Source organism: Nyctereutes procyonoides, unplaced genomic scaffold, assembly GCF_905146905.1.
Source record: "Nyctereutes procyonoides isolate TBG_1078 unplaced genomic scaffold, NYPRO_anot_genome, whole genome shotgun sequence".
Classification (NCBI taxonomy): Eukaryota; Metazoa; Chordata; class Mammalia; order Carnivora; family Canidae; genus Nyctereutes; species Nyctereutes procyonoides.
Genome location: NW_026575146.1, coordinates 38,622,418 through 38,647,588, shown reverse-complemented (window position 1 = coordinate 38,647,588; position 25,171 = coordinate 38,622,418). Strand labels below are relative to the sequence as shown.

The 25,171-nt window shown below is 50.2% G+C and overlaps 1 protein-coding gene across 4 annotated transcripts in view; it reads left to right on the top strand.

The window, feature by feature from the left end:
- The window catches only part of DAPK1 (death associated protein kinase 1), a 170,965-nt gene that overhangs the window by 127,960 nt on the left and 17,834 nt on the right, over positions 1 to 25,171 (top strand). For all 4 annotated transcript variants that reach the window (XM_055310471.1, XM_055310468.1, XM_055310469.1 and 1 more), the window contains exons 13-19: positions 85 to 183; positions 1,174 to 1,272; positions 2,551 to 2,649; positions 3,557 to 3,754; positions 5,127 to 5,324; positions 10,078 to 10,176; positions 16,848 to 16,925. In XM_055310471.1, the coding sequence (XP_055166446.1) occupies positions 85 to 183; positions 1,174 to 1,272; positions 2,551 to 2,649; positions 3,557 to 3,754; positions 5,127 to 5,324; positions 10,078 to 10,176; positions 16,848 to 16,925 (870 nt within the window). The remainder of the gene's footprint in view (positions 1 to 84; positions 184 to 1,173; positions 1,273 to 2,550; positions 2,650 to 3,556; positions 3,755 to 5,126; positions 5,325 to 10,077; positions 10,177 to 16,847; positions 16,926 to 25,171) is intronic.

Here is a 25,171-nt window from a genome sequence, read left to right as displayed (position 1 = left end):
GCTGTGTGGCATGGGCAGCAGGGAATACTTGCTTTTCCTTTTTCTACCAAACCTGAAAAAATATCTTTTTCTTGCCTATTCCAGCATGGGACACCTCCGTTACTGATCGCTGCTGGCTGTGGGAATATTCAAATACTACAGTTGCTCATTAAAAGAGGCTCAAGAATTGATATCCAGGATAAGGTCATAATTCTGTTTCATTTCCACTGAGTTAGTTTTTAAGTGTTTCCAAATGTCTCCCTATCATAGAGGTAACAGAGAAAAATAACATGTGCTGCTTACTTCATGTCTCAGTTTCCTATAAAGGAAGATGTGACATGGGCAGCTGTTGAGCATCTGCCTTTGGCTCAGGGTGTGATCCTGGGGTCCAGAATCGAATCCTGAATTAGAGTCCCCACAGGGAGCTTGCTTCTCCCTCTGCCTGTGTCTCTGCCTCTCTCTGTGTGTTTCTCATGAATAAATAAATATAATCTAAAAAGAAGAAGAAGGAGAAGGAGAAGACCTGCTGAACAGACTGGCATAGTCTAACCTATGTTATAAAGAAAAAGGCAAACACTTCCCTTCCTCTTGGCAGTAACCTTTCTTCCCTGTGTGCTACCCCTAGATTCACTCCTCACGAATCATTACTCAACAGTGTTATTAGATGTCACATTTGGAAAAACTTCATTATCTAAGTAGTCTTATTAGAAGTATATTTGCCTACATGTTTATTGGGGCAACAAAGTAAGGATGATACATATGCTTTGAAGCACGGGTCACGTTGGAGGAACAGACATGATTGTTTAGCGGCTAATAGTCATTACAGTGGATCTGCTATCAGCTTCCATAGATCTTCAACAGAACTGTAAAGGGGTGGATGTGATCCTTGAGCACAGAGGGATTTCTAACCAGAGCTTGAAATGAAGGTTATAAGAAAAGAAAAACATGATTTTGAAATAATTCTCGATTTAACAAAAAACTTGCAAAGAAAGGACGGAGAGCTTCTATATCCGCTGCTCTCCAGAATGTTAACATCTTACATACCCTTGTCAAGACTAAAAAATAAAATGGGAGTGCATTCCTTTTGGAAATTGCTCCTTTGGAGTTGCTGTCACATAGGAAGGGAAATAGAGTGAGTCTGAGTGATGCATGCATCTGGGTCTGGAATGTGACTCCACGTTGGTTTTTACACAGGGCGGATCCAATGCCATCTACTGGGCTTCTCGGCATGGCCACGTCGATACCCTGAAATTTCTCAATGAGAACAAATGCCCTTTGGATGTTAAAGACAAGGTAAGGCCACTTCTCCTCTTAGGGACAATGGGAAGTAATAAGAGGCTGCGTGTGAGTGTTGACCTGCCCCATGTGCATCACTACCCAAAGCAAAAAGATTCATGATCAAAGTCTTCTTCTGCTGCTGGCTTGGTCTAATATTAAAATCTGCTTTTAGCTGAAGTCTGCCAGGTAGTTGGCATAATATGCAAGCAGTGAATTATCTTCCCCATAACATGGAAGCTCAAGGTTCTACTAGAAAGACAACCAGAAACAGAGCCTGATTCTTTTATTGAATTGCCCTAGGTACATCTCTTTCCCTTTCTCCTCTGTGAAGTAGATGCCAGTGCTGACCTTAAAAGCATGGGCACTAGACTGATTCATGAGACTGCATGTAAAATAAGGCTTTGGGGGGCCAAGATATTATAAAAATTACTGACTTAGCATAACCTTAATTTCATATATCTGTATTTCACGTAATTCACACTACAACCCTGTGAGTTAATTGACAGGACTGGAACATGTACCTAAGATTCTTAGGCATTCTACTCTGCAGCCCCTCTCTGCTCCTAATACTTGTAGACTGATTTGTCATATTTAGTAAGGACTGCCACATACAGTTGTATGGACCGTGCACTGCTCTATATCTAAGGAATGATATTCACATCAAAGACACACACACACACACACACACACACACATCTTTATATGTTATGGCAATTTTTGGTCAGGTAGGAACAAGTACTTTGTTTTGTTTTAAATCTGTTTATACTCACAAGTTTGGGGCAGATTAAAAAGTAAAATATCCTAAGGAAATTGCACCTATTACAAATTCACATAATGCAACTGTGGGCTAATAGTGGTGTTTTTAAAAATCCCTGAGACTGTAAGAAATAACATTCTTAACATAGACAATGGAATCAGAAACTTGCTTATAAAAAAATGTTGAAATAACTGAATATTAAAAAAGGAGTTTTGTGTTTAAAAAAAAAAAAATCCCGTGGCTCCAAGCATTAATCAGTGTATAAAGAAGACCGAGAACCACCATCACAGAAAAGGAAAGCATTTTCACTTAGGAGTTTTTGTGACAAACAGGATGAGCTACGTGTGTGGGTTTAACACTAGCTGTGTGGTGCATGTTCTGCTTCAGAGTCCCAAGCCCAGTCCCCAAAGGGGGCCTGACCTGAGAGTGGTGGGGGCCCTGAGGGGGAAGACAGAGCCAGGCATGCGTGGGATCTGACCTCCAGTCCTGAGCATTGAGTTTCCACAGTTTGCTAAATTTGGCTGTTTTTCTTGCAGTCTGGAGAGACAGCCCTTCACGTGGCAGCTCGCTATGGCCACGCCGACGTGGTTCAGTTACTGTGCAGCTTTGGCTCTAATCCCAATTTCCAGGACAAGGTGGGTATTGGTGGTCGATGTCCTTGCCTCCATTTGCTTGCTGTATGGAGGTCCACATAGCCGATGGATACAGTCAGGTCCTTTGGAGTTTTATCCAAGCTTGGCTTTCTGCTTAGATTTCAGAGGGCAGGAGCTCAAATAGAAACACTAGCTCATTCATTTGTTCCTTTACTCCTCTGGACAGCCCGGTAAGTGGGTTGGTATTATTTTCATCCTCATTTTACAGAAGAGAGGACTGAGGCAGAGAGAGGTTCAGTGACTTGCCCAAGCTCACACAGCTCCTATGTGGTGGAGCTGGGGCTCAAACCCACTCAGTCTGGTTCCAGAGTCATGCTGTAAACACTACCATGTAACACAGACAGACTTACGTGTCTAACGATGTTGATCGTGAATATACAGGCCTCGCAGTCCTACAGACCTGACCCTAGCTCTTCCCTTGACTTGTTAAAGCCTGATTATCTTCGAACTGCTTTGCCAGAGCAACAATAAATTACGTGACTTGGCTTTATGTTACACACATGACGGAAATCTTGCATGGGTCAGTGCCCTATGACTGTGAGGAGCCTCTGATGAAATGGACAAAGGCATTTTTACAAGAAAGCTGCTATATGATTCGGCCCACACTGAGGCTCTCTTGTTCAGAGCTGACGGTTCTAGTGGACTCCTTCCTGAAAGTCAACCAGGAACCTGCAGGGAAAACCGAGTTTGTCCGACACACAAGCGTGGAGACCAGAGAACTAATGAAGGAGAGATGTCAGACCCACATCCGTTATTTCAGGTTAACAGCAGCCAGGAGCTCATTTCCCCGTGCTGCCATGCCGCGGCTGCCGTGGTGGCTGGAGCTCAGCATGCGTGCCCTTATGCAGTGTCATGTCCTTCTCCCCTATGCGTGTGTCTCTTTGGCCAGGAAGAAGAAACCCCCCTGCACTGTGCTGCCTGGCACGGCTATTACTCCGTGGCCAAAGCCCTCTGTGAAGCCGGCTGCAATGTGAACAGTAAGAATCGAGAAGGAGAGACGCCCCTCCTGACGGCCTCTGCCAGGGGCTACCACGACATCGTGGAGTGTCTCTCGGAACACGGAGCTGACCTTAATGCCTCTGACAAGGTGATCTGGGGGGCTGGCAGGACCACAAGACTCCTACCTTAGTTTACCTAAATTAACAAGCTCGAATGTAGCAAATTACAATGATCATTTCTCCTCTCTGTTTCAGAAATTTGTGGCCTTTCCTTGATTCTGTCTGATAATTCATATTCACTTGTGGCCTATAACACTTTATGGTCAGATGATTCAGGAGTTTAGCCTTTTTAGCTTTGGAGCCGGTACAGTGGTGATCACTGAGCCTAAGACAATCTTCAGTCACAGTGAAAATTGGCAGCTCACTATTACTTCATAGATAAACAAAGAAGTAGGTAGTTTATTTACTCTCATCACTGCTGTTTTGTAAAACTCTGGAAACCACCCTTATTTGTCTGATAATTGCCATCCTAAACCAGGTATTCCTTTATTAATGAAGCAAATTCAGCATCATATGTTCTTATTGTGAGTTTGTACTTACACGAGGCTGGGATGTTACTCTTCATAGTCAGATTTAGGATGCCGTCTTTAAGTTAGTGGACGCTTGTGGAGTATTTATTTTCCTAGTACAGAGAAGTGGTTCTCAGTTGAGAGCAGGCTTGCCCCCCAGGAGACATTTCATAACAGCTGAAGACTTTTTACAGTTGTCAGAGTTGGGAGTGAGGGTTACTACCGGCATCTAGTTGGTAAAGATCAGTGTGCTGCTAAATATCCCACAGCTCACAGGACGGGTCCCAAATGTCAATAGTACTGGGGTAGAGAAACCTTAGAACAGATGGTACACACATGCCCCCAAACTCTCTACCTGGCTCAGGAAACTCAACATGTCTGTTCACCAGGGATTCTGTAACAAGTGGAGGGAATTCTTAGGCTGGTCCTTTATGGGATGCATGGATTTAGCATGTTCTATTTGCCCCAAATATATATGACAGCACTTGAGCGCATCACTTCCCAGGGCTTTCTCAGTTTCTTCCAGAGTGAGGTAAAATAATAGGCATGCGTGCCCTCTCTGCTTAGGAAGTTAGTAAAGACTGCTGAGCAAATGTTTTCTAAAGTGGTTTTCAAGTATGTGACAAAACAGGCCACTGGAGTAAGTACCAGCAATTACTATAGTTCTATAAATTCAGGGACAAGAAGTCTTGGGCCTTTCTATCTGATTGTCCTGGCCAAGCCCAGGGTAGTCAGGCTGGTGGTGAGCTTCGTCTGTGGTTATGCAGAGTGGGGTACACAAAGCCTCTCCCCCACCCACCAGGAGCAAAGTTTGCATTGTGATCATCCTTCAGGCTTTGCACCAGCAAGGCCATTACCAATTAGAGCTGACCCCATGGTGGCTGGAAAGGCGAGTGTGACCAGGCCCATGTACTGAGGGGACAGTGCTCATGGTCCCTGGTGCTTCTTGCAGGATGGACACATCGCTCTTCACCTTGCTGTGAGAAGGTGTCAGATGGAGGTCATCCAGACTCTCATCAGCCAGGGATGTTCTGTCGACTTCCAAGACAGGCACGGCAACACACCGCTCCATGTGGCCTGCAAGGATGGCAACGTGCCTATCGTGGTGGCCCTCTGTGAAGCCAACTGCAACTTGGATATCTCCAACAAGGTAATGCTGGAGGGGATCTCTCTGCAGGGGCCAGCAGGTGTATCCATCCATCTGCTTCTGGCTTTTGGCCAAGTTTCTCCTGTGGCTCTTCATTGTTCCAAGTCTGTGTTACTCACAGGGACCTGTTCTGTTCCGTCTTATAGGACTCTCTACTTTAAGTCCTATTTTACATTTGATTTTTGAATAACTTGCTGAAGTAACAGAAGATTTTTACATTAATTATTTTAAGTGCTTTCTGTCTAGCCAGGTTGTCACTTAGGAACATTGAGAGAGGGAGAGTGTGTGTATGTGTGTGTGTGTGTGTGTGTGTGTGTGTGTGTGTTGTGACCTCTTGTAGAGAAATTCCACAACATCGGTCACATTAGAGCATCTTTCTGGAGTGCCGAGTCTTTAGGAAGACACCTCACTGAGATTCCTAGAACTAGATTTCTCTTCTTGGCTTCATCTTTTGAGAGCTCTATGGTCAAGCATTCATAACACCACCTTTTTTTGTGCTAAGTAAACTTGGTAAGACCAAGGGAATGCTACCATTTGGCAAATAAAGAAATGAAAATAAATAATTACTTGTTCCCAGGACCCCAGATGTTGACTTTTAGAGGTTTGTTAACACCCTCCCTTTTCCTTGAATACCATCTAGATTTTCATTACCAAATAAGACAGAAGAGTTGGATATCCATGTGGTTTCAGCCATGTAACTGTATGGAAGGCAAACACTATTCTTTTATGATTGTGTTAAGAAGAGAGTCCAAGTAGAATTAAATTTTTGAATGTGGGAAGTGTTTGTTTATAAATGGCAGACATGATGCCAGCAGAATTTTATTATGATTTATTTGAGGCGAGAGAATTAATATCTGAAACAGCTGGAAAATTACACTTCTACAAAAAAATTATTCCTCTTGCTTATTATGTGATTAATTCTAATGAAAATTGAAATTGGCAATCTTCACATTCTGAAATTTGAAAATGCAATATTGTAGGTCTTAGCCATCAGCTGCAGTGCTGGTTGCTTTCTTTGTTTATCCCATTCTAATCCGGCCAAGTCCGTTAGGTAAGTGGCTTAAGGGGAAAGCCAAATGTAATATTAAGCAGCATCAAGATCTTGACTTTCCTTCCAGGAGTCTTTAAACACATAAAAAGTGGTTTCAAGGAACAGAGTGGCACTTATTTGAATACCTTTGGATTTGGCACAGCTAGCTACTGTGTGTGCAGCATCTGGGATGAGCTGTCTCCTGGGAAGGTGGAGGACAGCGGGTGATTCATGGTACTTTGCTTTAAGTTAAAGAAAGGGATGGGTGTTCACCCCACGCCTAAGTACAAACAGTGCACTTGCTAAATATGCTCTTTAAAATACCCAGCAAGACTGGGTGTTAAGCAGCTGACTCTGGATTCCAGTTCAGGTCATGGTCTCAGGTCCTGGGATCCAGCCCCGTGGCAGGCTCCATGCTCAGTGAGGAGTCTGAGGATTCTCCCTCTCTCTCTCTCTCCTTCCCTCTGCCCCTCTCTTGCTCTCACACACTAGCTCTCAAATACATAAATAAATCTTAAAAAAAATAAAACAAAATAGCCATCAGGATGATCCTAGACTTTCATGTTTTGATGGGATAGCCCTTACCTATGTGATACTGCAGATGGTAGTTCAGACATGCCCACATAGATGTTTTTACCACATACGGCCACAAAACAGCTCAGGGAGGGCATTCAGTAGGTGATTTTGCCCCTGACTTGAGCTCAGTTGAAACTCCACATGTCGGCCTCCTTCGGACAGTGCTTTGGAAGCTGCTCAGGGCAGCAATGCACTGCTCAGCAGCTCTGTGCGCTCGGAGCCTCAGGAAGCTCCCGGGCTGCCTTCAGAGCTCGGGCTCACCACACCCGGACACTGCGGGTCTCACGCCTCCTTCACAAGCTTGGTGGCACCTTCGGGTTCTTTTTTGCCTTCTCTAGTTTTTTGTTTTGGGAAAATGACGGAGCTCTAGAGGAGCTGAAATGGTCATAAGGTAAGAGGAAGGACTTATGTGCTGGGAAAGCATGCGTGGCCTCACCCAGCCTCAGCCCCCTAGTCAGCAGTCAAGATGGACAGGCACGCAGCACCTGTGTCCCGCAGGCAGATGGTCACTCCTTCCTCATGGTGCATCTGGCCCTTCCTTACCTGGACGCAGTTCCCCCAGAGATAACAGTGGCCCGTCCTCAGTATGTGACAGGAATTTGTCCATATCTCTGACACTCATCTCAGTGAAACAGGTATTTCTCACTCTTCCTTCGTCCCGTGGGAAAGTCAGGAGGCAGCTGTTTAAACGGGTGTGTTGGGAGCACAGAGCTACGGGCCTTAACCCTTTCTTCCTCTGGGATGGCTCTTCCTAACAGCGAACACGGGGAAGGCTGTGCTCATGCATGCGTATTTGCGCACACACATGTGCACATATGCACACCGACCAGCACAGATATGTGCATCCACACACAGGTATACACACATAAACTGATGTGCACACATGCAAATGCAGGTACATATATGTGCACATATACACACAAACGCACACACTTGCATACACAAATGGGCACACATGCACCTATACACACGTGCGTGCATGCACATATCCAAGTGTGTGAGTGAGACTGCCATGCCCCTCCAGCGTGTATTAACACCTGGCTGTGGTGGGCCCTGTGCCCAGTGAGGTCTGGGGGGCTTGTGGATAGTGGAGTGAATGGTCTTGCCCTCAGGCTGCTGTCTGCTCCAGCTGCATCTCAGGTTGTAGGCTCTGCTAAAAAGGGGCACAGGTGCTATAGAAATGCAGACAGCATTTCAGGGGCATTTAGAGCTTTGCTGGATGAAAAGAGGAGCGTGTGTTTCAGACTGAGGGAGGTGTTCGTGTATGTGTGGGGATGACACTGTCATGGTGGGGATGCACCTGCAGCTGACATGGGGTGTAGGTATTTAGGGAGGCAGACAGGCAGCGGGGCACAGAGAGAAAATGCAGGTAGAGGGGGACTGTGGGTCCAGATGGTGCAAGACCTTGACTCTAACACTCGGGAGTTTGGGTTTGGTTCTGTCAAAGGTTGGAGTCTTCAAAAGGGTCCACTCCCCAGTCCTTTTTCTTTGTCGTCCTTCCCTTCCATAAAGTGATGCCTCCTATTGCCGGGCTTCTCTTCCTCCTGCATAAATCCAGACACTTCATCATATCTTTTACAACCCCCTCAACCCCTTCTCTAGGGTATTTGAAAGTTTCATATCTGCTCTCTAAAGCATCTAAAGATGACAGGAAACAAAACCTGGACGTGTATGCACGTTGCAGCATTATTTATTAGGGCACAGAATGGAATCACCTCAAGCGTCCATCCTCAGTGGGCTGGTTGAGTGAATTATGACATGTCCCCGTCCCCATATTATTCAGGCATCCCAGAGAATGTAATAGATTTGGTGACAAGCATGGCAGTGTCTGCCCCATATTGTTAGCTGAATGTAGCAAGGGACAGAATAGAAAGTGAAGTATGATCATGTCCTGGCTTTTCAAGTAATTTGTTTCCTTTTATGGATTCAGAGCTACATGCTTGGAAGGAGAGGCACCCAAGGGCTCAGCAGGAAGTGCTCTGAGGGGAGCAGCTTGGGGGAGGGGACCCAAGGGAATGAGTACTTCTGTTTTCTACCAGTCCCCACTGTGTCCTTTGCCTGTTCCCCATCAGCATGTATTAACTTGGGAACAAAAACTTGTATTTGCAAATAAAGAGCCTGAGCCGGATACCTCACCAGGCTAAAGCCTGTGAGACTCCTTTGAGTCTTAGTTAACTTTTTTGGCTCCCCCAGGACGCAAGAAACACCTAACAGTTCTGTTTATTAGGTGGCTCGGTCCAAACAACCTAATAAGAATTTATGTTCCAGGACTCAGTATCTGTGGGGAAAAAAATCATCCACATAAATGGAAAGTGAATGAATATTTTTTCATTTTGTTCTTCCATTAACTGCAAGGCTGTACCTAGGAGGGGTGTGCTTGTGGGGCACCAGGCAACTCCTCCTGAGACCATGAACCCAGGTTGGTCACTGTCCTCTGTTCTACACCGATGTCCTCAGGATCCTGATTTCTTGTCTCAGTCATCAGCAAAGCCCCACTGCGCCCACATGTTGTTGAAAGGAAGGCAGTGCAGTCCGATGCTAAGAGTCTGAACTGCCTGGGCTGGGAGTTCACTTCGTGTGTGTACCTGTTGGTTCCATCAGTAACGTAGACTATTCCTCAGTACCGCATCATTCACCATGTGCCCTGACGTGCCTGGGCACACAATTTGGGAACCAGAGATGTACACAGTAGGGAGCGTGGTGGGCAGGGCTTTGCAGTGTCCCCTCACTAGACTGACCTCAGTGGCTGTCGTCCATCCCTTTGTCCCTTGCAGTGTCTATGTTTGCACTGTGCTGCAGATCTTTCTGGAACTTTGGGACCCTTTGTCAGAGCCCTGACTCATGCCTCCTTTCTGTCAGCACAGCAGGAGACTTGATCTAGTTACCTTATGAGAGGCCTCCCACTCGTTTATGCTTTAGAGTTTTATTTCCAAGTTACTCTTTTCACTGGAAAATACTGGAACGCATTCTGCTGGGCTTGCCTCCCTCGGGAGAGGGCGAGTTTCTGGGGAAGGGAGCCCACGCCTCCTATGCGTTTGGGGGTGGGGTGTCCCCAGATCTGTCACACGGGGCTGGCCCAGGGGAGGCTCCACCGAGGCCCTCGGCAGCAGTTGCAGGAAGGACTCTTTTGGGGCTTTCTGTGTTTTCCAGTACGGCCGGACGCCTCTGCACCTTGCAGCCAACAACGGGATTCTGGACGTGGTCCGCTACCTCTGCCTGGCAGGCGCCAATGTGGAGGCGCTGACCTCGGTGAGTCACCTTCTGGCAGCAGAGAGCCAGGGAAAATGATAGAAGACTGGCTCAGGCCTCAAGGGCACGAGGGGAAAAGTATTGCTTGGCAACTGCATCTCAAGTCGACAAGCTGCTGTTAAGCTTTGCTCAGGTGCCGTGGTTAGGGGCCTGGCTGCCCCCCAAAGCTGGGTGATGGCCCACACGGCCGCAGCCTCACTGCGCTTTGAGGCCCAAGCAGCCACAGAGGCCTGCTGTGTCCCCTGTTACACAACGGCGCCTTTGTGTGTGTTGTTACATCTGTGTTTTCCTTTTCCGTGTGCTCCCCCCAACACTGGAGGTGCCTCGGGGTTGGGGGTTGGGGGTTGGGGGTGAGGGAACCACTTAGGACAGCTGTTCTTTCCTGTTTGAAAAGTCTGGCTTGGTGCTTAGGCCGCCACAGTGATTTTACATGAGATACTTTGGTTCCCCTGCCTCCCCACTCCACACCTGGTCCTGCCCTGCAGGAAGGGCCCTTTGATTTACATTTCATGAAATTCCAAAGAGGAAAAATAGGGGGACTGATGAGGTCAGGTTGTCATCTTTACGGCTACAGTGAAATTTTATTGTTTGATTTGCTTCGGGCCTAAGGGTGGGTTGAGTCTCCCACTCTGTTATGTGGGAGGTTCCTGGAACTCACTAGTGCTTTGCTGATGTAAAGTGTTTACCTTTAAACAGTGGACCACTGGAGCTTTAAAATATGGTAGCCAACTTTGGGGAAGTCAGGGCCCTGGGGCTGCCAGGGAGGCTTCATTTCTTGGAGAGCCATGCGGGGGTTGGCAAACTATGGGCCAGAGGCCAAATCCAGCCCGCTGCCTGTTTCTGTAAATAAGGTTTTATTGGGAGCCAGCCATGCTCATGGGTTCCAGCTCACTACCTGTTTCTATAAGTAAAGCTTTCTGTAGACCCAGCCGTGTTCGTTGTTTACATATTTGTGGCCACTTCATGCTGTAAGGGTGGAGTTGAGCAGCTGCACGGAGACCCGATGGCCCGCAGAGCCCAAAGCATCTACTCTCTGGCCCTTTACAGAAAATGTCTGGTGACCCCTGGTTGAGGGCATTGTCTCCCTGAACGCACTGGTGTTCCTCTGATGTCATTCTGTCCCCACAGGTAGTCGGCCCGTTCTCGGTAGGGTTGAGCGCTGAACAGGGCTTCTCTGCGGACCGGTGGATACCAGTGTTCTAGATAGGATGGTCCCTTTCTTGGGGCACCTCCCTGCCCACCACAAAGCCCCACAGGGCCATGCGTGGGCTTCTAGGCCTGATGTGCCATCATCAAGCCCTGCTCAGCCATGTCTTGGCATTCGATCCAGTTATTTACACAGTGCGGTATTCATATGCATTTTTATGAGGAAAAGTTGTTTTTTTTTCTCTAATTTTTGGTCACAAATGTTGCCTCAAAAAAAAAAAAAAAAAACTGTCAAGGATGGCTCTGAAGATACCTGACTCTGCCAAATCCCGGAGTCAGGCCTCTGCTGGGGGCTCGGAGCTGCCCCAGGGCCTCCGTGAGCCCTGGGTCCTCTCCCCTTGCACTTGCCCACAGCCGCTGTTTCCTAGCTTCCCACCGGCGGCCTCCCCCCCACAGCCGGCCCTCAGGGCGTCCCCTCAGGGCGTCCCCTCAGGGCGTCCCCTCGTTCATCCGCACCCACCCGGGAGTCCACTCCGGACGTCTCTCTTCATTCCCCAAATAGCGGGCACATGCTGTGCATCAGGCACTCTAACACCCAGGAACACTGTAGGGCCTGGGCAGGTGAGCTCCCCTCCCTCTGGAAATTTCTAGTCTAACGGGGGTGGGGGGCGGGTGGGGGGCGGACTGAGAGCCACAAACTACAGTGACGGGATGGGAAGTGAGGGTCGGCCCTAAGGGAGTTTCCAGGGGTGGGGAATGCTCCTCCGAGCGGAGCGGAGCGGAGCGGGAGGAGGAGAGTGCGGTGCCACCTGGGGGTGGGGGTGGGGGTGGGGGTGGGGGTGGGGGCGGGGCGGGGCCTTCCTCTCCGGGCCGGGCCGCCGCGGGGCGGGGCGGGGCGGGGCGGGGCGGGGCAGCGGCGCGGGCACCTGACGGCTGCGGCGCGCTGACAGCGCCACGGAGCCGTACCACGGGCGGCAGGAGCCATTCTAAATGTTCTAGAAGCCATACCCAAAACGGAGAAGAGGCTGAAGAAATCACTTTCAGGAATGTATTCAATGCAGCACAAAACATGCAAAATGGCATCATCTCGACCCGCAGTCGGTATCTTCGAACTACCGAGCTACTTCACCGTCTCCGGTTTGTAGTGTCATGGAAATCCGGTGTGTGCTTCACATCCACAGGCATCTCCGGGGCCGCTTTCCAGCTCTGAGCAGCCCCGAGTGGCGCGGGGCCGCCCCCTCAGCGGCAGCAATGGCGCCCTTCCGTTTCCGGCTCCCCCCTCCCCCCGCACCTGAGCGGGCGGAGATCCGCGTCCCTAACCGCAGCTCGCGGCCCTGGGGCGCCCCCTGGCGGTCGCCTGCCTCCAGTGCCGGGCTCAGCCCCAGTAACTTGGAAAACCCTCAGTACACCCTGCCCTGTCTTTCCTGGGCTCAGGGCCCCCGACCTCGCCTACAGGGCCCCCTGGACTCCCGTGCTCTTGGCCAAACCTCCAACCACCTCCTGGTAGCTCCTGCCTTCAAAACGTTTTATTTTTAAAGATTGTATTTATTCATGAGAGACACAGAGAGAGGCAGAGACACAGGCCGAGGGAGAAGCAGGCTCCCCACGGGGAGCCCAATGTGGGGCTCCATCCCAGGACCCTGGCTGGACACTCAACCGCTCAGCCGCCCAGGCATCCCCAAAATGTTTTAAGATAAAATAGATTTTTTTTTTAACAAAGCACTTGAACAAAAGAAAAGCTTACTGAATTATTACAAGATTGGCACCTTTATAACCCACTCAAGGTCAAGAAATAGAACTTCTGAGGTCAGGTCAAAAGCCCCTAGGGTTTGAGTCAGTCTTGGCATCTCCCTCCACGCACTGACTTTGGGGGTAACCGTTCCCCTGCAGCTAAGTACCAGCAGCTCTTCTAAATCCCAGGGCACCAGTGGTCTCCCCAGGACTTACACTTCCTGACCCTCCTTCCCGCCTGGGGTAAGAAAACCCCACTTGCTCCTGCCTGTCCTCTGGCCTCCTCCACCCCATGTGCTGCTGGGCATCCTCCTGCCCTCTGCCCCGGCCTTCTGGGACCTTCTGGGGCCCCAGCAGCGGAGGGCTGCCTCCAGGTTCATCCTTACCTCCCACCCCCACCCCCACTGTGCCCTTCTCTGCCCATGTGGGCCTTTACAGAGGGCTTTAGTGGGTCCCAGGATGGAGGAGCTCTGCTGGCCTCTCCTCCCCCTGCATCCTCGTGGGGCAGCATCCTGGATTCTTCTTGGTCTCCTAGCACTCTGGCCTCTACCTGGTTAAGGACCTCAGTGTGTGTTTGTCCCAGACCATCTGGGCCCAGATCTGGTCCCTTCAGTGTCACCTTGGCCTTCCTGACAGTTCTGTTCCATCCCCACATCTGGGGTTCTGGAAAAGCCAGTGAACTCCAATCTCCACTGCCTGGCACCCTCTGTGCCCAGCCTCACCCTCCACCCTTTCCCCCTCAGCTACCCCCAGCAGAACAGAACTCTTGGCAGGTCCTGGGAAGCCCTTTGCTTGCTCCCACCTCACCGACTTGGGTATGCTCTTCTTTCCATCTGGGATCTCCTCAGTCTCTATTCCCTCCCTGCCCTGCAGAGTGCCACCTGCACACACCCCTGCTAGAAGACACAATGTGCTCCTTCTTTCAGAGTGAGAGACTTTTAATGCCTACTAGCAGGTGCCTGGGCACATAGTAACAGGTGACATAAGTGGCAGAAGATTCTGGAACACTCGCTCCTTCTCATCTTTCAGTATTCAGCTGGAGCCCCAGATAGCCTCCTCTTTGCCAGCCCCCCTAGCAGGTATGGTTTTCTCCCCTTTCTTGCTTTGTTGGAATTGGCTGTTGTTCCCCCATGAGGTATGACCCCTGGGCCATGATCACGTGCAATCTGTCTTGGTCTCCTGCCTGGTCTCCTTGCTGCTACCCTCACCTGTCTAGTCTGTTCTTCAGGCAGCAACATGTGTGACCCCATTTGAATATAAGTCAGATCCTGTCCCTCCTCTGCTCAGACCCTTCTAACCCATCAAGTTAGAAGTCCTTATGATGGGGGCTCCCTTAAAGATCAGCCCCTCACATTGCCTCCCTGACCATCTCTTACTCCATCTTCTCCCTTTGACCCCATCGCACCACATGAGGGGGATCACCATATGAGCTTCTTTGAAACTCTTCAAACCTGACAGTCATCTTGCTGCCCGAGGGCCTCTGCACTTGCCTTTCTTCACAGGACTTTCTTCAGGTGTCCAAATGGCTTGCTTTCTCACCTCCTGCAGGTTTTGACTCAGACATCATCTTCTCAAGGAGGCCCTCCCAGACCATTGTTTATAACCAGGAGGACACTGAGTGTTTGAATTGCTTGTGGGAGTTGGCACCTGGCTCCAGGGCACAGGGGAGGGCAAGGCCAGAATGCAAACATCCAGCTCCGACCCTGTTCCCTCTTGGACAGAAGACCAGGGAGTTTGGAAAATTCTCAGCACACTATTCATAATTCCTGCTGCTTGCTTTTCCACGCCTGGTGCTTTGCTGGTTCTTTATGTTTGGTTTTCTCTAATCTGCTCAAGACCCCGTGTGGTGAGGGCACCCGTTTCCGCCTTGCAGATGGAGGAGCCAGGTGCCAGGAGGCCGAGTGACTGACTCACAGCTGGGGAGGGGTGGACTCAGGCCTTACACCTCGTCCTTCTGACTCCAAAGGTCAAACTCTCCACTCTCCCGGCTGGCCTTCTATTGGGAGCCTGAATAGTGTCTCTTTGGGCAAAGTGTTTTGCAAACTGTAAAATACTGGGCGATACAGAGGGCATTTGGTTGATGGTGGTTTTCTTGTCCCTGCAGAGGCTCTGTGACGGACAGTGGCCTTTGTCACTGAAGGTCCTCTGTGTCATGTGCAGATCTGGGGTCTCTGAGAGAAATGCTGTGGCCAAGAGACCCCCAAAGGCAGACAGTGTTAGTCAAGGCTCAGATTTCTTCTGACTAGGACAGTGGTTCCCAAACCTTGCTGCCCGCTGGAATCACCTGGGCATGCTGACCACCGCGATGTCTGGGAGGCCAGCACCCTGACGGAGGCAGAGTGTCCAGGAGGGGGTGGGCACAGGCAGGCAGCGGAGGTTTTTAAAGACCCCAGTGTCCGGTGAGGTTGGGGAACCGCTAACCTGAGGCCTTGTCTTGTCGTGTCAGTAAGGATCCAGGCAGTTTGGCATGAATCCCTGGGTGAGGTGTGGTGTCTGGCAAGATCCTTAATCACCGCAAAGGCAACTAGAGGCCCTACATGCCCATTAGAGACATCTCAGGACTTTATGGGAGAGCAAGATGGGCAGTGTGACCATAAAGCCTCCTCCCGGAGTGCTCATGTGAGCTTCCAGCTTTATCCTAGACAGTGGTCCTCAACTGGGGAGGTGATGCTGCGGGCATCTAGTGCAGAGACCAGAGAGAGATAGATGCACTAAACATCCCACAGTGCCAGACAGCCCCGCACAATAGAGAATTATCTGAGCCAAAATGTCAGAGGTGCTGAGGTCGAGAAGCACTGGTCTCATGAAGCCCCACACATGGTTCAGATTGTTGAGTTGAGAAGCTGGAAGATGTGCTGTTATCCAGACTCGGCATCCCTGAGCTTCCATGGGAATGGAGCTCTGTTTATTGAGAGATGGGCCCAGATGCTTCTTAGTCTCCTTGTTGAAAAGTTCCTTGTTAAAAAGTTCTTTTTTATTTGCATGGAAATTGCTTCTCGCCCTTTCTATTTCAAATTTGTAATGACTTTAAAATTGCAGCAGGATAGTCCTTAAGCCTCTGTTTCCTCCTCAGTGGCACAGGAACGGCCGCAGTTCCACCTCCCCTGAGTGACCCTGAGGGTTAATGCACGCAAAGCTTGGAGAGCTGGACCAGGCGCGTGGCATTAGGAGCCAGAGTTGTGCTTATTTGTGGGACAGAAATGGAAATTAATTTGCTTGCTTTGAAACTACAACCCTATGAAAATTCTCTAATTGAAAGGTGCTGTGAACTCTGGTTTTCTCCTTTATGGTCACTGAAGAGCTTTAGATCAAAATTGTCTGTAAAGCTAAGCCTTTTCTTTGATATGCTCAACAGTTACCAGGAACTAGCGTCCTCTGAGTGCTGATGTCTGTCCAGGGGAGGAATTTAAAGACCTTAGCTAGCACTAACTAGAATTTGGCATCTATAAATGGCTTCATCATCTGCTTTATTGGAGAGAGGTTCAGCGTTTGGGGTTATCTGCTCACCAATGAGGTGCCAAGTGTGGTTAAAGCCTGGGGGTCTGAGACTTCTCACTGATGGACTTCAAGACACCAGTGCACTTTTTTTTTTCTTCTAATTCTCATTTTTCTTCCCGGGACCAAGTGAAATAAGCACTCTACAGAAAGAGAAAGAATCCAGGACACACTCTGTCCACCTTTCTTGTTTCTTCTAAGGCCCGTTAACACTTGTTTCTGCCTCCCACGGCTGAACTAATGTATGGAACAAACAGCTCTTTTGTGAAGGAAAGAAACTAATCATTTTTCCTCAACAGGATGGGAAGACAGCAGAAGAGCTTGCTAAGTCAGAACAGCATGAACATGTAGCAGGTCTGCTTGCAAGACTCCGAAAGGTGAGAAATTCTTTTTATCAGTCTGAAATTCTGTTTTATATGAAAAAGTCTGTCTTTTTCCTTGTAAACAACAAGATGAACAAAATGAGGGCTTGGACATATGGGTTGGTTCTGTCCCTGGCCTGTGGTTTGCATACATTTAGCGTAAACGCATCACCTACCTGTTGGGTTCCTTCTTCTGTATTTGGACTTGGAAATCACTTGGCTGTGCCTGGTTTCTCTCCATCTACCCTCTCTGTAGTAACTGTTCCCATAAAGTAGATAGGAAATGAGAAAGCTGAATGTTTCTTTTCTTCTTGATGTTTTGAGCTCCAAGACATCACATGATATACTCTGGTCGAGGAAACATCATTGCTCTAAGGTTTAAGGACACAGGACAAAAATAAGTAAATCCAATGGTGTCTTTCCAGCTCATGTCATAGGGATGTTTATCAAGAATTTTCAAAAGAGTCACACCGTTTCAGGTAGGAACTCCATGTCTAGGAAACAAATGCGGGAAATAGTGTCTTATGCACACACATTGTCACGTTATTTATAATACAGTAATAAAAGCCAGAAACATCAGATGACCAACAATAATGTCTAGTAAATTGCTATACAGCTATACCCTAGAACTGTGTTTGACCACTAATGTATCTTTGAAGAGGTTTTAACCAGAAGAGCTTAATGCTTACGAATGTTCCGGGGTTTTAAAGCAGAAAATAAATTATATACATGCACATTATAATCCCTCCCGTGTTTTTAAAGTACATAAAAAGAAAACATAAACAGGGGTTTGTGGGATTTTGCTAATGTAATTAACACCTTACAAGGGGATCAACACGCTGGGCTGGGGATTCTCAGGGTTCCCACATGCCACAGAAGGTGAGTCTGACCCCCGTCCCACACTGGGTGCCACCACCCGAATCTGAGCCCCAGTGTCCGTGTGTGCAGGCTCAGCGGCCATAGCCCACATGCTTCTCACAGCAAAGCATCTGGCAAGTCTTTCTTGGCTTGGAGCACTGCTCGCCATCTCAGAGACATCTCCCAGAGCTGTGGCACTCGGAGTGCAGGCACTTATTTTTAAGCAGAAATCAGTGGCAAACCATGATCCACACTCGTCTGGTGGGTCACCCAGGAGACATCATCCTTGGTCAGAGTGACAGCTTTTCCTTGGGCTGTGCTGTGTTTAACTGCCTGTCTACCTCTCAGGAAAGGTCCATTCTTTTATTTTTTCTTTTTTTAATGATTTTTTGTTTGTTTATTCATGAGAGACACAGAGGGAGAGGCAGAGACACAGGCAGAGGGAGAAGCAGACTCCCTGCTGGGAGCCCCATCGAGACTCAATCCCAGGACCCAGGGATCACGCCCCCAGCCAAAGGCAAATGCTTAACCACTGAGCCACCCAGACGTCCCCAGTTCTGATCCTTTATATAAAAGTGGGTGCAAAAAAAAAAAAAAGAAAAAGAAAAAAAGAAAGTGGGTGCAAAGCCAGTGTCATTGCAGCGATGGGTAAGAAACAGTCAGGAAAGCCCAGACAATAGACAGGAAGGCCAGGCCCTGAAGCAACAGCCAGGGTGCAAGTGGATTGGAGGGGGTAAAGGTGCTTTCTCCCTTAATCTGATCCCGGGATTTCCTGCTCTGTGCTTATGTTGCTCTTGTAATTGGAAATATAAATACAGAGAAGCTTGTGTGTTGCTACTGCCGACCCCATATGCCCAGGGGAGGCCCAGGGGAGGCCCAGGGGAGGCCCAGGGGAGGCCCAGGGAGGCAGCTAGCTGTTTCCTGACTAGGATCTCTCAATCGAGGTGGGTGGGCTCTTGCACTGTCCCTGTTTCAAGTTTCCTTTATTTTCTCGCGCCGATTGGCACCCTCATGTTTGGTGACTAGATTTTTAAAAGACAGATGGGAGAAAGAATATTCCATTGTCTAGCATGTTACTGTTATCCTGGGATATTTCTCAAAGAAGTCAAGGCAAAGAAAAGTTATTTTAATACCTATGAGCAAGAGGACATCATTCCTGTTCGTGCCTAGAATCCACAGATAGATTCCTTTCTTATCTTTGCTTTGAGAAGCAAAATATAAAGTGATAGCCAAGTGCATAGACTCAGGAGTCAGACCCTCTGGCTCAAATCCCAGTACTGCTACCCAGTACTGCAGCTCCGTGCCTCAGTTTCCCATTTGTCAAAGCAGGTAATTATAGTGCTGCCTTCCAGTACGGTGGTGATAGAAACGATGTCTTTAGAACAGTGCTTGCACACAATAAGCACCATGTGTTTGCTGTTGCGGTTGGTACCCTGCAAACCGCCCCGAGTCCCCGTGGTGGCCCCTCCTGTGGTCCAGTGCCCGGAGCAGGTGCCAGCGAGTCAACAAGGCCACCCTGAGAGCCATCATTAGTGACAGCCACCATTCTGGCCTCGAGACGTGCCAGGGGCTGTCTGTACGACATCCCGAGGGTGAAGATGGTCCTGCGGGAAGGGGGCTCTCCGTGAGGCTCAGCAGGTGCCCATCAGCGCCGTGCCACATTCAGTCCTGAAATAGGACCCTTCCGTGGGGCGGGAGAGGGTCCTTCCCTGGAGCTGAGCTCGCTTGCTGTGTGGAGAGCCCCGATCTCCCTCCCAGGGTCACAGGGCAGCTCCGGGCAGCTGAGTCTCCCAGACTCCGTGTTCAGTGAGACCCGCAGGTTCGTTGGCCTCAGCTGTTCTCTTGGAAGGCTCTAGAGCCCAACTTCTTGATGAACCAGAGAGCAAGGAGGGGGCTGCCATGCATTTCTAACCACATTCTTAAAAAAAAAAAAAAAAAGCTCCAAATAAGTAGTTGCTTGGGAGTGTGGGGACTCCCGGTACTAGAATCTAGTTCTGGAAAAAGATTGAGATGTCCCATGAGCTACCTTGGAGAATAGGTCAGCAAGGACTTGTTGCAGTAGGTCATCACCGGGCAGGCCATGCCTGCAGAGAAGCCAAGATGGCAGATGTGTTTGCAGTTGTAACTGGGGTCATGTGGTGGAGAAGAGTGATCACCACCAGTAAGGACGGGGAAGAGAGAGGAAGAGGCCAATTTCACTGAGGAGTATCTTGTCCCCAATTTCCTTTATTTGTCATTTCATCCTTGACGTCCCTGCATTTCTCTCCAAGATTGGGTGGGCATTTGGGGAGAGGGGACATGAGGACCCCAAGCAGCCCAGGTCATAGCTTCCCCTCCCCCATCCACTGTGACAGTAAAAAAAAAATCACCTCTACACATTTCCTGACAGCCCTGGGGGGAGCCAGCCCCCCTGAGACCCCCTCATGTGGATCCTAAACACATCCCTGGGGAGAAGCCTGTATCTGCACAGCAGGGGGGCTGGCCTTAAATTGCCTTGTCATGCCCTAGGATTGCCAGTGGGGCAGATTAGCAACAGAAATGCCCCCTTGTTTGCACCTCTAATCAGGTGATGAGCCTATAGGAACATGTTTTTTTTTTCTTGAGCTCAATATATTTCTTTTTCTCATAAAGGTTCAAAACCAAAAGCGGTTTCTCTTTGCAGCAAATATACATTAAAATAGAGTCTCTACAGCCTAGGTCTCTGAGCTGGGCTTGCCCTATGTCCCTGCACCTCCCTGGCCAAACCCAAAAATAAATATAGTGTTATTGCTCTGCAGGGCATAGAAGCAGTGCTCTCATTACCCCTTGAGGAGGCTGGGTGGAAGCTGATGGGGTGGGGGGGGCGAGGGGGGCGGCTGGCTACTCCAGGGGTCAAGGGGCTGTAGCCTGCTTGGAATTATTGCTTGGGGGGGGGAAGTAATGCCCAATGCAAATGATGAGGAGTGAAGGGTGCAGGGGTGCAGGGGCCTTTGCTCTCCAAATCCCCCTCTGCTCTGGAGAGGGGGTTGGATTAAGCAGCAGCAAAAGCATCACCCACTGGGAGACTGTGGCCTCACTCCCTTTCCTCCCTGAGATCAGGCTTCTGCCCCCCTCCCACACACACACCACATGTCCCCTGCAGCCCCCTTTGGCTTCCACAAGGCCCCCTACAGTCTGGGGGCACGTTATGGCTTGCAAGGGGCAGCACTGTGCCCAGAGCCTGGGTACACACATTCCCAGCTTCTAAGACCCCCCTGGGAGAGGGGAAGGGAGGGCATAGGGCCTGCTCCCAGGGGCTGATGGTGTTGCCCTGGCCCTGCCAGCAGGCTGTAGCACTGCCCAGACCCCAGCTCTGCCCCATTAGGGCTGACCCCATTCCAAGTGGGTCCTGCAAGCACCCCCACCCATGCCCACCCATTGCCTCAGTCCATCAGGGCCTCAAGCATCTCCAAGAACAGCTTGTGCATGGGCATCTTATCCTCCAGCTTCACTCCATAGAAATGGGCCAGCACTTTGCCCACTGTCTGGCGCAGGAGCGGTAGTGTGAGCAGCAGCCTGCCTGCCCACCACCGCTCAGCACCCCCTCCAGGGCCTGCCCAGCCGGCTTCATATTCCAGCAGGAACTCGTGTAGAGCTTCTCACAGCTGCTCCACAGCCTCAGCATCCTCAATGTGCACAGAGTCTGAACTGGCAAGGGCATCTTTTTAAAGAAGGTTTCTAGGGAAGCCATGGGCTTCCTGCTCCAGAAATATGACAGTCCTCTTGTTGAGCTGCAGGGGGCAGCAGAGCACCAGCTGGAGCTGAGTGGGGGTCCTGGGGTCCTCATCAAAGGGAGCTGACCCTGGGGAGATGAGACCTTGCAGCCAGTGCATCTGGGCAGGTGGAGCTGAGGGTGGCCAAGGCCAGAGCTTGTGGGGGCAGCCTGACCTCTGACCCAGCTCTCCACAAGGTGCCTGGGGGCCGCAGTGTGTGGGAGCCTCTGGTCCTGTCCCACAGAGCCCCCCCCACGTGTCTCCTCTGTGTGCTCAGTGCCCTCATATTGGGGGTTCCACGATTGTCCTTCCAATCAGATTTCCATAAGGTAATATTAAAATAGTTCCTTTTGGGGGATCCCGGGGTGGCACCTGCCTTTGGCCCAGGGTGTGATCCTGGAAATCCGGGATTGAGTCCCACATCGGGCTCCTGGCATGGAGCCTCCTTCTCTCTCTGCCTGTGTCTCTGCCTGCCTCTCTCTCTCTCTCTCTCTCTCTATATCTCTCTGTCTTTCATGAATGAATAAATAAAAAAATAAAATCTTTAAAAAAAATAGTTCCTTTTTTTATGTCTAAAATCAGACAGTGAAGAAAGATGCCTGAGAATATTTTGGAAAACAGGACGAAGTGTAGAGTTTGCCCAGAATTTAAAATTCAGTACAAGTAACGACATTTGCATAAGGAAGAGTTGCTGTTCCTCTCCTTCTAACTGCATCCTGCCACGTGGGGGAAGTCACATAACCTCCTCCTGCTCTAATCCGGCCCTCCCAGATTGCAGGTGGGCCTCCCTGTCGATGCGCTAGTGGTTAGTCATCTCTGCTGATGAGAGAGTGAAGCTAAGCTGCCAGGGGCAAAGGTGCAGGAAGAAGGTTAACTAGAAACTGGGATTCACTAGGGCGTCAAAGAGTGATGCAATTAGCAAATAATATTCACTTAAGAGAGATTGACCATGTCTAGAAATGCATTCTAGGCACGTGAGAGACCACAGTGAGCAAGAGGCAAGACTCAGACTGTAAACAAATAAAAACTGGCGGATGCGGTAAGTCAGGGGTTGGCAGACGATGGCCTGGGGGACAGCCCACCACCACCTGTTTTTGTAAATAAAGCTTTATTGGAACACAGCCACACCCTTTTTTCCTACTGTGTATTGCTGCTTTCTGCATACATGGCAAACACAGGAGAGATCACCAGACCCTTTATAGAAGAATGACTGCTTATACTGTTAAGTGCAGAGATTCAAACAAGAGAGGTGGGTTATTTCCATCCATTGGTCAGCAACACCTCTCTGCTGGTGACATTTAAGCCAACAGATGAAAGATTAAAGAGGGGAGGCAGCCAGAGGAGGAGCTGGGGTATAGCAGTGGGAACAGTGAGTGCAAAGGGCCTGGGGCAGTAGAGAGCTGGGGGTGTCCCAGGAAACAGACCAAAAGGATTGAAGGCACCTGGCACCAGGGCTTGAGCCAGGTGGTCTGGGGGAGGATCAGGCCTGAAGGGATCTGATTGGAGAGGTCAGTGCCTTTACACACCTAGGTCAGGAGATTGGGTTTGGTCCAGGTGTGCCCAGCAAGACCTGACTCTGGTTTTGGGACTTTCGCTCTGACTGCCCAGAAAGAGAGACCAGGTAGGAGGTGATCTTGACAGCCAGGCGAGCTATGACAGCACTTACATGGATTGTTGAGGCTCAGTTACTCTGTGAGCCGTGGGCTGGCATGCAAACAGAGCTCCCATCCCTGGGTAAATATTTAAAGTATACGGTTAAAGCGAACAAGCAGGGATAGTGCGTGTTCTGTCTCTCACTTACACAAATGACCCTTTCTGACCACCTGGAGGGAAGGACTGGTTTCAAATTCTGATTCCTCAGAGTCTCCGCTGCTTTCCTGTCCTTTCCCCGAGCCTCCAGCCTCTCCTACAGGAGGCCCATAGCCATGGACACCCCAGGCCTCACCTGTGCAGCCAGCCCCACCTGTTTGCCTGGGGAGCAGGGGACACACAAGAGACTATTCAAGGCAGGAGCCAGAACGGAGGAAACACAGTGGTCCCAGGTCCTCAGGTGTTATGCCAGGAGGTCCTGACCTGACCAGGTGGGGCTTTGTGACCAGCTGGGAGCTCCTGGTAGAGAGAGGCCCAGGTTGGACTTGTGTGCTCCCCTCCAAAGAAGTCCATATTCTCCCACCTTCAAAGCTGGTCAGGAGCTACTCACTGTCTTCCTCAGGCCATCTCCCTATCAGAACCCCAGTGAGCCTTGGAGAGCACACGATGGCAGCTGCCTTCTCAAGGACACCAGTCTGCGCCCCCTACTGATTCACTGAACAGCTACATTCCTGGAAATGTTGGTGACTATTAAACCATATCCTCCAAAACATGCACTTTAGTGCTAAGATCACCTAATCACACCTTATATAAGTGCTCAGCAGACCGTCAGAAGGCAGGTGGACCTGAGAACTTGTTACGCCCAAGCACCCACATCCAGGAGCACCCCTCCCCCCCCCATCTGAACTAAACCTGGAGCTACCCGTTTCGTTTCCAACTAGCCCACCGGGGGCGGTTGCCGCAGGGAGACGGCGAGTCAGGGTCCCACACAGAAGATGGGGGGACACGGGAGCCTCCAGCAGAGCTGAGTCTGACAGGTGCGCTTGCTCGGTGGTTGGGAGGGAAGAGCACAACAGGGAGTCCCCGCCCGAGTTTAGGAGGGGAAGCAGTGGCTGCCGGGCCTGATCTCAGGACACTAACAGGCAGTCCCCCTGACAGGCTCCTGCAGGGTCCCCCTGAGGCAGGTCATTTCTAGCACACATCTTTATTGAGCCCCGCCCTGCCAGGTGCTGGGGACACCAGCTCTCCCCTCAGTTGGCTCCACTGAGAGGGGGAGAGTGTCCCTCACATCCTACTGTCTGGAGGGGTCAGGATGGGGAGCCTCCCACAGGGAGGAACATTCTAGTGCTCTGGATGCTGGAAGCTAACCGGCTAAAGCAGCGGGACCATCCTGAATTGGGGGAAGGAAAGCATCCGAGGTTCTGAGAGGCACTGGGGCCACTGTTCCGGAGCCAGGATCAGGGGTGGGTAATCCTGCTTGTGAGGCCGGATGCAGCCGGGGGGCTGGGGCAGCAAGAGCCATGCCTCATTGTGCGGGCCTCAAGGTGGGGCCTCTGGGTGCACAGAGCACCTGCCCACCGTCCCCCTCTTGGTATACTCTTGGTATACTTGGTGTCAGTGTTCCCATGTCCATGTCCTCCCAGGACATGGATCTGGGCCGGGTCTGCACCTTCCCATTCCCTGCACTGTGCTTAGCACACGGGGTCTCCATAAATGTCTGCTGATGAGTGAGTGAGTGAGTGAGTCTATGGATTATCCTGCTTCTCCCTGAAGGGCTGAGAGAGAGAGGACAGTGGGAAGGTTCTTGGTTTCCTGGCCCTGTCACAGCAATTGTATTGGTACCCCCTGAGGCCCTCCTTCTCAGCACCTGGTGCCATTGCAGTGCCACAAGGGAACAGGACCCCTCCACACAGATGAGCAGGTGTCCCTCTCTGGCCTCACAGGATTGCTTCACCCCATTCCTTATGTACCATATGCCACGGACCTGGGCACATCCCTGGTGGCAGAGAGCAGACTGGTGGCTGCCAGGGGCTAGGCAGGAGGGGGCAGTGGGTGCTGATGGCCTCAGAGCTTCTTTAGGTG